Here is a 13,028-nt window from a genome sequence, read left to right as displayed (position 1 = left end):
TTGATTTACAATATTATATTAGTTGCGGGTGTACAACATAGTGATTCAATATTTTTATAGATTATACTCCATTTAAAGTTATTATAAAATATTGGCTATATTCCCTGTGCCTACACCTTCTGGTATTCAATTTTGTTGTTTTATTACCCCAACCTTTTATTCTGACACATTTCAACTCTACAGAAGAGCTGAAAGAATAGCGCAGGGAAAACCCACGTACATCAGCACACTTGCCTGTTCGCTCCCCTACTATATCCACAAAATGATCTCAGAATCACAACTCTGTGTTGCTTGATAAGGTTCAAGGTGTCTCAGCAGTTTGTTTTTTTAGCATGTATCTTGCCAAGGATGCCCAGGCTTTCAGAGTAAGAGTTCCTTTTTCAGAAGAAACTGCTTTGTTGAGCATTGCTCTCTCCTCCTTCTGAGGATGGTGGAGGTAAAGAATGCTTTCCAGAAGAGCAGGCCTTTGTTCTTGTCAAAATTTTAATGTATGATCGACCCCCCCAAGAAATATCTCAGGCCAAAAATTATTCAGATTTCAAATTTTGTAAAAAAAGGGACAGAGATTCACCAACAAAAATACTGGTATTTCAGTTCGAAAAATTAGCACATTAGACTGAAATATTGGATTCCTAAAAATCAATATTGTGATCATGAATGTCCTCAGGAGACCTTTCGTTCTGGCCCGAGTCTTGGGAACTGGGCTTTCCCTGAGGAGCTGGCCGTGTGGGCCCGTGGACACATGCCTATGGACTGGACCAGGTTTTCGTTTTGCATCGGCTGCTGGAAAGCCAGACCAGAGCCAGCTGGGGGCCTGCTTTAACTGAGGGGCAGCCTGTGCTTCTGTGTTAATGTCACTCTTGGTTTCCTGTGATGTTGCCATTCTTATTTTCCTTTCACCCCATCTCCCTCACCCGCACTGCTCTGCACTTTTCTCCCAGTGTGTACTTACTTCTGTGAGCTGCCCCAGCTCCTTTATTGGACCAGGACTGGGGACTGAGTGGCAGGCAGATAAGTAGCTGGGCAGGCAGTTGGGAGCCTTGTGTGGCAGATCCCGTCCTACAGACTCAGGAACGTCTTCCTTGGGGAGCGTGGCTTTTGGCCAGTGAGGGCGACAGTCCAGCCTGGGAATAGCACGTGAGGTAAAAAGCTACATGTGGTTTGATGGGACCAAAGAGGAGGGTCGTGGTTTTGAAAACCAGTTTTGAAAACTGATGACATTTCTGACTTAGGGAGTGGCCAAGGGGTGTATGTGGGAGCTTTTGCTGTGTTTGTGGTCCTGCCACTCACACACAAGAAATAGTTAAGCAACAGTGAGGCTTAATAAGGCCCAGTGTGAGAGACAGTTTATGTAATAGGAGGGAGCACCCTGGGGCTTGGAGATGGGGCAAGAAATGTCTAGCGAATGCCGGTTGAGGCAGATGTGTTCAGAAAGGACTTTGCCAGGGGAGAAGGAGGAAGGACACTTGAGGTGGAGACCAGCACGGCAGAGGCTCAGGGGCATGGTTGCTCAGTGTTGTCCTGGGCGGGACTGGGAAGGTGGACAGACTGGAGCAGAAGCGTAGGAGAGAGATGGAGAGGGAGAGCCCATGTGGATGGTGCTGCGGCATCACCGACCTGGCTCAGAGGCCTGAGGGAGGATTACCTGGAGAGAGGAGACTCTGGGGTCAGGGAGGTGGGTTAGGAAGTAGGCTCTAAGAACGAGAATGGTGGCACCCCTGAAACAAACAGAGGAGCAAGGAAGAAGAAAATGGCGAGTCTGGTATATTGAGTCTGAATTGAAGGTGAAAACTTCAATGCCACCAAGAGAGGGGGAATTAAGGAAAGGCAATCAGACAACGCAAGACGTTACTGGACACTTTGAAGAGGGCAGTCTAGCGGTGGGTTTGCAGGAGCTGAACGTTGCCTGGGTGGCGAGGACACAGGAGCAGCAGCTATGTGAATGGGTTCCTGTGGTCTCAAGTTAGCAAGCGTGCAGTCGGAGCAGAGCGGTGGCAGCTGTGGTCAGGCACAGCCTCGGGGCGGGAGGACCCTGGGTGTCTTAAGGCCAAGAGTCAGGGGGAGAATCTGCCGAGTGTGGAGGGAGGAACGGTAGTGAGGGCAGGCAGGGCAAGCGTCAGTCTGAACCCTGATGAGCTTTCTGACTTCTGTCCCCTGCAGGGCTCAATATCGGCCCCGTAGTGGCTGGGGTGATTGGGGCCCGCAAACCTCAGTACGACATCTGGGGCAATACAGTGAATGTGGCCAGCCGCATGGACAGCACCGGCGTGCCCGACCGCATCCAGGTGAGTGCAGGAGCACCCATGTGGGGACCTCTGTGTGATGCTAAGTGGTCTTCCGGCAGGCCCCCCGCTGTTCCCAGTCAGAATTTCTGCAGCCAAATTTGAGGGTGATGGGGCAGTTGGCGCTGGTATCTTGGAAGCTTGGAGAACACAATTGTGTTTTGGTCCGTCGGTACCTTGGACAGATCTTCTACCCTATGCAAGCCCTCTACTGGCCACAGAAGGAACTGGGGGGGATGAGGGCAGCCAGCTGCAGATGCCAAGCCACCAGGCACGCAGAGCAGACACGAGGCGGCCGCAACGAGCAGGGTCTTGCCAAATGGAGCCCACAGCACTCAGGGCCTAGCTCTGAGAACCAGACGAGGCCAATGGTCCCGGGATGGTGCTCTCACCAGCCTCAACAGCCAAGGGGCCTGGCCAGAGACCTGGAGACTTTCTCCTCTCTTCATCCTTTGCATCTGGTACTTGTGATTCTCAGGCCTGCTGCTCTTCAGCTGCTTTTCTTTATTTTCTCAGGCCTTCCTTGATTCTTTCTGCTCCAATCTGACGCAGAGAGGCCCTGGACTGGGCTCTAGTCCGGCACCCCCGGGTCCCTGGGAGGCTGTGGCTGGTCATTTAGCCTCCCCGGCCTCAGTTTTCCCAAGTGCAAACTGGGCCATTGTTAAGGTCCTTGCTCACACTGACGCTGCTTAACTGGCCCCTAACTTCTCTCCCCTGGGGGGCCTCTGAACAAAGGGGCTGACCCCAGCACAGCCCTGGCTGGCCTGCGGGTGCTGCCTAAGGGCCCTGGCCAGATGGCCTTCTCTCACTTCTATCCCTGTGCCAAAGCGGGGGGGTGGGGGCGGGGAAGGGACAGCAGGATGGGAGTGGAGGTCCTCAAGGGAGATGGGGAGACGGGATGAGTGTTTACAGAGCCTGCAACCCCGCCCACAGACAGGTGTGAGGGGCTCAGTCAGTAAGCACATGACAACCCAGCACCTCGCCTTTGCACGGGGCTTACCTTTCACGGACTATGCTGCCCCCTCCTCCCTGGTCCGACAGCAGGCGTGTGATGGGGGCGCTGGCGGGGGCCGGGTGCTGGCTATGCTCGGAAATGGCTCTTGGATCACCTTGTGGTGCGGCATTCGTCGTCCTGCTGCTCCTGTGCCCCCTGCTCTGGTCCTTCGCCCTGCAGTAGTGCTGTGTCATTACTGAAACCACCTGTGAGTTCTCCTGTTTATTCCAAAAGCCAAAGCAGAGACAGGCAGTACCATCTGAAGTGAATCCGGGCTCTAGCATTTATTAGCTACATAACATCGGGCAAGTGACTTAGATTTTATGAGCCTGAGATCATAGTTCTTACCTCACAGAAGGATGAAATGAGATCAGCAGTGGTTCTCCAACTGTCTGTGGTGAAAAAACGGTTTCTAGAACTTTCTGATCACTCAGGAGTTAGACTTTGGTAAACCCTTGGGCACTGATTGTGGGGAGTCAGACGGCTGTGAGCTCCTGAGCGCCTCCCCTCAGTGTCTGCATTTCTCCCACTGTGGACGATGACAGGCAGTTTGTGGGCTACAGGCACACGTGAGGTGCTCGCCACGTCACGCAGCAGGGGTGGGTGCTGCCGTCCTTCCGGTTTCTGAAGCCCTTCATTGGACGAGCCGCCCCGCAGGGGCACGCCGCCCACCCTTCCGAGTCGGTGGCAGTCAGGGCTCAGGTCATGAATGGCCTGTCCTCTCTCCTCGTTTGCCTCCTAGGTCACCACAGACATGTACCAGGTGCTGGCCGCCAACACGTACCAGCTGGAGTGCCGGGGTGTGGTCAAGGTCAAGGGCAAAGGCGAGATGATGACATACTTCCTCAACGGAGGGCCCCCACCCAGTTAGCAGCCGCCGCGGACGCCAGGCAGCCTGGCCTCCAGAGAAACGGCGGAAGCCTCGCTCCAGCCCACGAGGCCGCCCTGAGATTTTCCACTTTGACTCCAGAAGCAGCTTCTGCCTTGGCGGGCGGGCGGTCTCCGTCCCAGGCCCCGGGGTGCCAGCGTCCTGCGAGCACCAAGCTGACCAAAGATGTCTCCCCCTGTAGTAGACGCCGCCAGACTCGGTCGGAATCTCGTTTTCTACCGGGTGCTGCGGCGCGTGCGCGGGCGGAGAGGCGCCGCTGGAGGGGCCTGGGCGCGTGGCATCCCCGTGTGCGGGGCTGCGGGAGCATGGCCTCGGCGGGCGGGAGGCGGCGCCACCTGGCCCCGGGCCCTGGGGCTGCTTTTCTATGTGAGCCTTTAAACTTCAGACCGAGGCCGCGGCCCTGCTCCATGGTGGAGGGGGCCCTGGGCAGGAGTGCTGGCTTTGGAGGGACCTTTTCCTCGCGGGCTCCTCCCACGCCCACACCCACAGCCGGTGCCCCTGGAGGGGGCAGAACTGTGAGGGGGAGGCCAGAGGCCCCGGAGCAAGGAGTGGCGGTTCTGAGAAAAAGAAAATATTTATTAAATAAAACAAAACACGTTTCTGTGCCCTTCTTTAGACTATGCTAGTTGTATGCGTGTAAGAAACCCACAGGCAAAGCAGGATGCCACTGGGGAGGGAGGGCGGGGATCCCAACTTGTCTTTTTGTATTTTTTACTTTGTATTATTGAAAACCTTGGAGATCTAACAAATATACCAAATTCTATATTTTGTAAATTCTCTATATTAGAAAACAGCTGTGCACAGCAGGGCATTTGTGCTCATTTGTACTGTACGTATGTCAATGTACTTGAGTGTGTGTGTGTGTGTGTGTGTTTATGCTGCGGAACTGGTCTCATTCAGGACACCTGTTTCCCTCACTTCAGATTTCCCCAGGTCCAACCAGAACGGTGAGCATGTCCTTTCGGGGTACCATAGGTAGGAAGATGCATGCACACATTACCCCACCTCTCTCTCTCTCTCTCTCTCTCTCTCTCTCTCTCTCTCTCTCTCTCTCTCTCTCACACACACACACACACACACACACACCACACACACACACATCACTTCCCCTAAGTAAAATGCAAACAAAATGAAAAGAAAACAAAAGCTTCTTTCCCATCTCAGGCCAAGTTGGAATCAAGGGAAGCAGCCTCAACCTGCGGTGGACAGCTCGGCCACCTTCCACCCTTTCACTCCCTGAGATGTCAGCGTTTGCTGCCTGCAGAGAGGCAACTCCTGCAACTCTGAGAGCTCAGCTGGTGTTGGGGGTGTGAGGAAACCTCGCCTGCCTGGCTCCTCTGTTGGCCGAGGTGCAGGTGGCTGTCTAGGGAGGTGATCCCTCAGACTTGGGCATGTAATGTGCAGCTCTCAGGCAAGGAAAGGGCGGTGGCCTTGCTCTCCACCTGCAAACCAGACAGAGGAAAGAGTAGGGGCCAGCTTCAGAGTCCATGGGGCAAAGCTAGCAGAAATCTCGTTTTGTCTGATTTTTGTTTTGGGGGGAGGGAGCAGTCAAATATACCAAGAAAAAGCTCTATTTTTTTATACCCTATGAGGGAGGCATTTGGGAAATGATATACTATTATAGAGACATATTCAAACAGAATCCTTTGGTCCTGTGCCCAGATCTTCTCGTTGCTTCTCAGGGCAGCATTATTCTTGCCTCCAACATGGGCTTGAAGGAGGTGAGGAGGCAGCTATATGCCAGCTGCAAAATGTTACTTTGATGCCCACCTGCCCCACCTCTCACTGGACACTAGCACCACCCTCCCCTTTCCACACAGTCTCCCACCCCAGTTTGAACACAGCTCTGAGAAGCAAAGCTTATGGACCTAAAACTGGCAGCCTTAGTCTCTCTCTGCTTTTGCTGCTCCAGCCTCTGAATTCTGCATCACGCCTCTTGCATCTGTCACGAGGGGCCGGCTCTCTCCATGGTGTTGTAATCAAGTCCCTGACCCCTCCATATGGCCCGCCAGCGGTGCTGGGTTTTCATTTTGCTCCCAACCTGAGTAATGTGTGTGCTGAGTTTCTCCTGTGTTTCCCCTGTTGGTCATGGCCTCCCTGGCCTTGTGGGGACCCATCCTCCCCATCCTGGCAGTGACTGGTGACAACGTGTACTGCTAGCTCTTCATTCCCTCCAAGGGGTGTGCACACTTTTTATCCCTGCTCTTGCAAAAATGAATACAATTATGATTTCCCATGGAAATTGAAAAGTCTATTTAACTAATTTAACTATTAAACACTTTCACTGGTAACGTGTCCTGGTCTGATTTACATCTTGGGCCGTGGGCCTGGCTCCAGCTGGAAGAACAGTGCACTCAGCACAGGAGAGGCACTGTGGAGGGAGCCTCAGAGGGTGGAGAGCGCCCCTGAGTGGGCACAGCGCGCTGCTGTGGCGAGAATGTCAGCTGAAGACTGCAGTCATTGTAGCAGCAGGTGGGAGAACGCTGGTGACCTTGGACTGGTGACCTTTGACATGCCAGGGTGCAGGAGGCTGAGGGATGGAGAGAGGAGGAGAGGGACCAGGGGTGAAGGGGACAAGGGATGGAGGATGGAACCAGAAAAGATCCAGGGTCAAGGGGAGGATGTCTTAAAACAGGTGAGCCAAACATGTTTCTTTGCTAAGGGAATGAAAATTGAAAATACAAGAGGGAGCACAGATCATCAAAAGGACCCAAGTAGGTGGCAGTGGGGGAGATGTAGGCAGGAGGTGAACTGACTTGACCTGGATAGCTAAGAACAAGGGTTACCATTTATTAGGCATTCTGTGTGCCAGAGCATGGGATAAGCACCCTACAAACATGACTTCATTTAATCATCCTGGCCACCGCATTTCACTGATGAAGAAACAGAGAGGTTGAGTTACTTGCCTAAGTCCACACAGCTGGTAATTAACAGATGAGATTAAACCGGGCCTGTCTGCTAAGCCCACGCAGGGAAGTAAGTTCACGTGTGTCCAGGACTCCTCCCCTGAGAGGAAGGGAAAGGGGGTAGGAAGCCAGGGGACACTTTTCAGCAATTCCCAGCTGCTGCACCCATCAAATGCAGGGTTCAGGAAATAAAACCAGAAGGGCTTGGTCAAATTAAATTGAACACAAGTGAAAATGAAGGAACCGTTGAAAGACACTTCACTGGGATTCATTGCAACAATGGCCACATGGGGACACAGATGTGGTAGTCCTGGTCCTAGGCAGGTCTCCTGCCCCAGAGAGAATAGACATCATTAGGAATTCAAATGTGCGTGGTAAAGGATGTAATTGCATAGACCAAAAGTTTAATTCGAAGATCTTTTCAGGCTGCAGTGAAACGGTGGGTAATTGTTAGTCAATTCCATTTCACCTGTAACCTGCCTTCACTAATCAAGGTCATTTTAATTGTTCCTACAAAAGACTTGCGTGTCGTCCAATCTGCACGTAGCCGAAACAATAACATATTGGCCCGAGTTGTTTTCCAGAAACTTAGAGTCAGCTGCTTCTGGTTCAAGCTGAGCTGGTTAAGACTCTTAACCACCAACCGTTCAACTAGGCATGCGCAAGTGACCTTTTGACCGAGCAGAGGCCTGTAGCTTAGTTACGCTTGCGCAGAACAACGATTTTTGCACCTTTTTCCAATCACCTTTCCCCACCCTCCCCGGTCCTCAAACCGCCCTGCTTCTTTATTGGTTATCCTGTATAAATACCCCGAGCCCGTTGCCTTGGGGAGGTGGATTTGAGGTGTGTTCTCCCGTCTCCTCTCTTAGCTGCCTTGCAAATAAGCCCTTTGTTTGCTGCAAACCTTGGCGTCTCAGCGTTTTGGCTTGCTGTGCTTCGGGGAGCATGAACCTGGTTCCGTAACAGGTTTGGTGAGCCAGCCAGAAGGTAAGTCCAAACGGAGTTTTGCCCATGGCTCATCAGCCCCTTGCCAGTACTGAGAGCCTGTAGACAAGTCCAAGTAGCTGCCTGGGCCATTTGTTCCGGGGACGACCTCTCCCACCCCCTACCCTGGCCCGGATTTCACCAGGGAGGTGCCGCTGACCTCCGGCGCTTAGTTTCGTTTTGGAGCGAAGGAACGGTTTGGAAGATGTCTTTTGGATGAGAAACCTTGTTAAAGAAACATACCTGTGCAAGCCTGACCAGATCATGGGCTGGAGGCCCACCTGGCGGGATTGTGGCAGATGAGGTAAAAGGTTACAGCTGCTGAGGGACCCTGTACCTGGGTTAAAGGCTTGGGACTCCCGGTTTTGTTTTGGTTTGCTTTGGTTTTGTCTTGGTCTTGTTTGTCCATGTCTGTGTTGGGTTGTCTTACTTATTAAGAACTGGCTATTGGGGATTGAGCTTCTTGGTGACCATAGCAAGGACTGGCAGAAAGATTTTGTTGCTGTGAGCACCTGGCAGTAAAGCCCCTTCAAAATCGGAAATGTTAATTCAGTTCCCTCTTGCAGCCTTCTAGGCTGCATTCTCCAAAACTGGGGAGATCTCAGTTATAAATCCATGGAAAAGAAAAAGATGCTATTTTTTGGTAACACTGCATGTCTTTAGGCCTAAGACCAAAATGGCCTGAAAATGGATCCTTAAATTATGATACAATTTTTTTTTGCTTTTGAATTTTATTTTATTTATTTTTTTATACAACAGGTTCTTATTAGTCATCCATTTTACACACATCATTGTATACATGTCAATCCCAATTGCCCAATTCATCACTGACCCCTAACTTGACCATGTCCTAAGAGTTTAATAATAGGTCTGGCATTCTGTGTGCCCCCTCAGGCTATGTCTTTTGTCTACACTTTGATTACCAATCTAGGGCCTTTGAATGCCTTGACAGCTGGCACATAGGTGGCATTTGATTACTGGGATTGTGGAAGGGGAATGTTGCCTGCCATTCCAGTTCAAGAATCAAGCTACCAGTTATGACAGCTACTGCCCGTTGCTCCCATGGTGTGCACTGAGGGGAATTCAGTATGGAAAAACAGGATGCATGTTGTGCTTTGGATGATGGCCTTATATAGTAAAGATGCGTATCTAAGGAATAATTTGAATGAGCCCAAACTCAAAAGACCCCAAATAGCCAAAACAATTTTTATTTATTTTTATTATTTTTTTGAATTTTTGAATTTTATTTTATTTATTTTTATACAGCAGGTTCTTATTATCCATTTTATACATATTAGTGTATACATGGCAATCCCAATCTCCCAATTCATCTCACCACCCCACCCCCACCCTCCTGCCACTTTCCCCCCCTTGGTGTCCATACGTTTGTTCTCTACATCTGTGTCTCAGTTTCTGCCCTGCAAACTGGTTCATCTGTACCATTTTTCTAAGTTCCACATATATGCATGAATATACAATATTTGTTTTTCTCTTTCTGACTCACTTCACTCTGTATGATAGTCTCTAGATCCATCCACGTCTCTACAAACGACCCAATTCCATACCTTTTTATGGCTGAGTAATATTCCATTGTATATATGCACCACATCTTCTTTATCCATTCGTCTGTCGATGGGCATTTAGGTTGCTTCCATGTCCTGGCTATTGTAAATACTGCTGCAATGAACACTGAGGTGCATGTGTCTTTTTGAATTATGGCTTTCTCTGGGTATATGCCCAGTAGTGGGATTGCTGGGTCATATGGTAATTCTATTTTTTGCTTTTTAAGGAACCTCCATCCTGTTCTCCGTAGTGGCTGTATCAATTTACATTCCCACCAACAGTGCAAGAGGGTTCCCTTTTCTCCACACCCTCTCCAGCATTTGATGTTTGTAGGTTTTCTGATGATGCCCACTCTAACTGGTGTGAGGTGATACCTCATTGTAGTTTTGGTTTTCATTTCTCTAATAATTAGTGATGTTGAGCAGCTTTTCATGTGCTTCTTGGCCATCTGTATGTCTTCTTTGGAAAATGTCTATTTAGGTCTTCTGCCTATTTTTTGATTGGGTTGTTTGTTTTTTTTAATATTGAGCTGCATGAGCTGTTTATATATTCTGGAGATTAATCTTTTGGTCTATTGATTCGTTTGCTAATATTTTCTCCCATTCTGAGGGTTGTCTTTTCATCTTGTTTGTGATTTCCTTTGCTGTGCAAAAGCTTTTAAGTTTCATTAGGTCCCATTTGTTTATTTTTGTTTTTATTTCCATTACTCTAGGAGGTGGATCAAAAAAGATACTGCTGTGATTTATGACAAAGAGTGTTCTTCCTATGTTTTCCTCTAAGAATTTTATAGTGTCCAGTCTTACATTTAGGTCTCTAATCCATTTTGAGTTTATTTTTGTGTGTGGTGTTAGGGAGTGTTCTAATTTCATTCTTTTACATGTAGCTGTCTGGTTTTCCCAGCACCAATTATTGAAGAGACTGTCTTTTCTCCATTGTATATCCTTGCCTCCTTTGTCATAGATTAGTTGACCATAGCTGCGTGGGTTTATCTCTGGGCTTTCTATCCTGTTCCATTAATCTATATTTCTCTTTTTGTGTCAGTACCATATTGTCTTGATTACTGTATCTTTGTAGTATAGTCTGAAGTCAGGGAGTCTGATTCCTCCAGCTCTGTTTTTCTCCCTCAAGACCACTTTGGCTATTTGGGGTCTTTTGTGTCTCCATACAAATTTTAAGATTTTTTGTTCTAGTTATGTAAAAAAAAATGCCATTGGTAATTTGATAGGGATTGCATTGAATCTGTAGATTTCTTTGGGTAGTATAATCATTTTCACAATATTGATTCTTCTAATCCAAGAACATGGTATATCTCTCCATCTGTTGATAGCATCTTTAATTTCTTTCTTCACTGTCTTATAGTTTTCTGCATACAGGTCTTTTGTATCCCTAGGTAGGTTTATGCCTAGGTATTTTATTCTTTTTGTTGCAGTGATAAATGGGAGTGTTTCCTTAATTTCTCTTTCAGATTTTTCATCATTAGTGTATAGGAATGCAAGAGATTTCTGTGCATTAATTTTGTATCCTGCTCCTTTACCAAATTCATTGATTAGCTCTAGTAGTTTTCTGGTGGCATCTTTAGGATTCTTTGTATAGTATCATGTCACCTGCAAACAGTGACAGTTTTACTTCTCCTTTTCCAATTTGTATTCCTTTTATTTCTTTTTCTTCTCTGATTACCATGGTTAGGACTTCCAAAGCTATGTTGAATAATAGTGACGAGAGTGGACATCCTTGTCTTGTTCCTGATCTTAGAGGAAATGCTTTCAGTTTTTCACCATTGAGAGTGATGTTTGCTGTGGGTTTGTCGTGTATGGCCTTTATTATGTTGAGGTAGTTTCCCTCTATGCCCACCTTCTGGAGAGTTTTTATCATAAACGGGTGTTGAATTTTGTCAAAAGCTTTTTCCTGAATCTATTGAGATGATCTTATGGTTTTTATCCTTCAATTTGTTAATATGGTGTATCACATTGATTGATTTGCGTATATTAAAGAATCCTTTCATCCCTGGGATAAATCCCATTTGATCATGGTGTATGATCCTTTTAATGTGTTGTTGGATTCTGTTTGCTAGTATTTTGTTGAGGATTTTTGCATCTATGTTCATCAGTGATATTGGTCTGTAGTTTTCTTTTTTTGTAGTATCTTTGTCTGGTTTTGGTATCAGGGTGATGGTGGCCTCATAGAATGAGTTTGGGAGTGTTCCTTCCTCTGCAATTTTTTGGAAGAGTTTGAGAAGGGTGGGTGTTAGCTCTTCTCTAAATGTTTGATAGAATTCACCTGTGAAGCCATCTGGTCCTGGACTTTTGCTTGTTGGAAGATTTTAAATCACAGTTTCAATTTCATTACTTGTGATTGGTCTGTTCATATTTTCTATTTCTTCCTGGTTCAGTCTTGGAAGGTTCTACCTTTCTAAGAATTTGTCCATTTCTTCCAGGTTTTCCATTTTATTGGCACAAAGTTGCTTGTAGTAGTCTCTTAGGATGCTTTGTATTTCTGCATTGTCTATTGTAACTTCTCCTTTTTCCTTTCTAATTTTATTGATTTGAGTCTTCTCCCTCTTGATGAGTCTGGCTAATGGTTTATCAATTTTGTTTATCTTCGCAAAGAACCAGCTTTTAGATTTATTGATCTTTGCTATTGTTTTCTTTGTTCCTATTTCATTGATTTCTGCTCTGATCTTTATGATTTCTTTCCTTCTACTAATTTTGGGTTTTGTTTGTTCTTCTTTCTCTAGTTCCTTTAGGTGTAAGGTTAGATTGTTTGAGATGTTTGTTGTTTCTTGAGGTAGGATTGTATTGCTATAAACTTCCCTCTTAAAACTGCTTTTGCTGCATCCCATAGGTTTTGGGTCATCGTGTTTTCATTGTCATTTGTCTCTAGGTATTTTATTTCCTCTGATTTCTTCAGTGATCTCTTGGTTATTTAGTAACGTATTGTACCCTCCATGTGTTTGTGTTTTTTACGTTTTTTTCCCCTGTAATTGATTTCTAATCTCATAGAGTTGTGGTCAGAAAAGATGCTTGATATGATTTCAGTTTTCTTAAATTTACTGAGGCTTGATTTGTGACCGAAGATGTGATCTATCCTGGAGAATGTTCCGTGCACACTTGAGAAGAGTGTGTAATCTGCTGTTTTTGGATGGAATGTCCTATAAATACCAATTAAATCTATCTGGTCTATTGTGTCATTTAAAGCTTGTGTTTCCTTACTAATTTTCTGTTTGGATGATGTGTCCATTGGTGTAAGTGAGGTGTTAAAGTCCCCCACTATTATTGTGTTACTGTCAATTTCCTCTTTTATAGCTGTTAGCAGTTGCCTTATGTATTGAGGTGCTCCTATGTTGGGTGCATATATATTTATAATAGTTATATCTTCTTCTTGAATTGATCCCTTGATCATTATGTAGTGTC

General features: G+C 47.1%; 1 protein-coding gene across 1 annotated transcript in view; it reads left to right on the top strand.

Moving 5' to 3' along the window:
* ADCY5 (adenylate cyclase 5) overlaps positions 1-4,784 on the top strand; it is a 156,327-nt gene extending 151,543 nt beyond the window's left edge. The window contains exons 20-21 of the mRNA XM_082625412.1: positions 2,161-2,285; positions 4,019-4,784. Of these exons, the coding sequence (XP_082481538.1) occupies positions 2,161-2,285; positions 4,019-4,147 (254 nt within the window). The 3' untranslated portion in view covers positions 4,148-4,784. The remainder of the gene's footprint in view (positions 1-2,160; positions 2,286-4,018) is intronic.
* The last annotated feature ends 8,244 nt before the right edge of the window (positions 4,785-13,028 follow it).

This window comes from Mesoplodon mirus (genome assembly GCF_964341445.2).
Source record: "Mesoplodon mirus genome assembly, chromosome: 6".
Classification (NCBI taxonomy): Eukaryota; Metazoa; Chordata; class Mammalia; order Artiodactyla; family Ziphiidae; genus Mesoplodon; species Mesoplodon mirus.
This window is presented reverse-complemented; position numbering and strand designations above follow the sequence as displayed.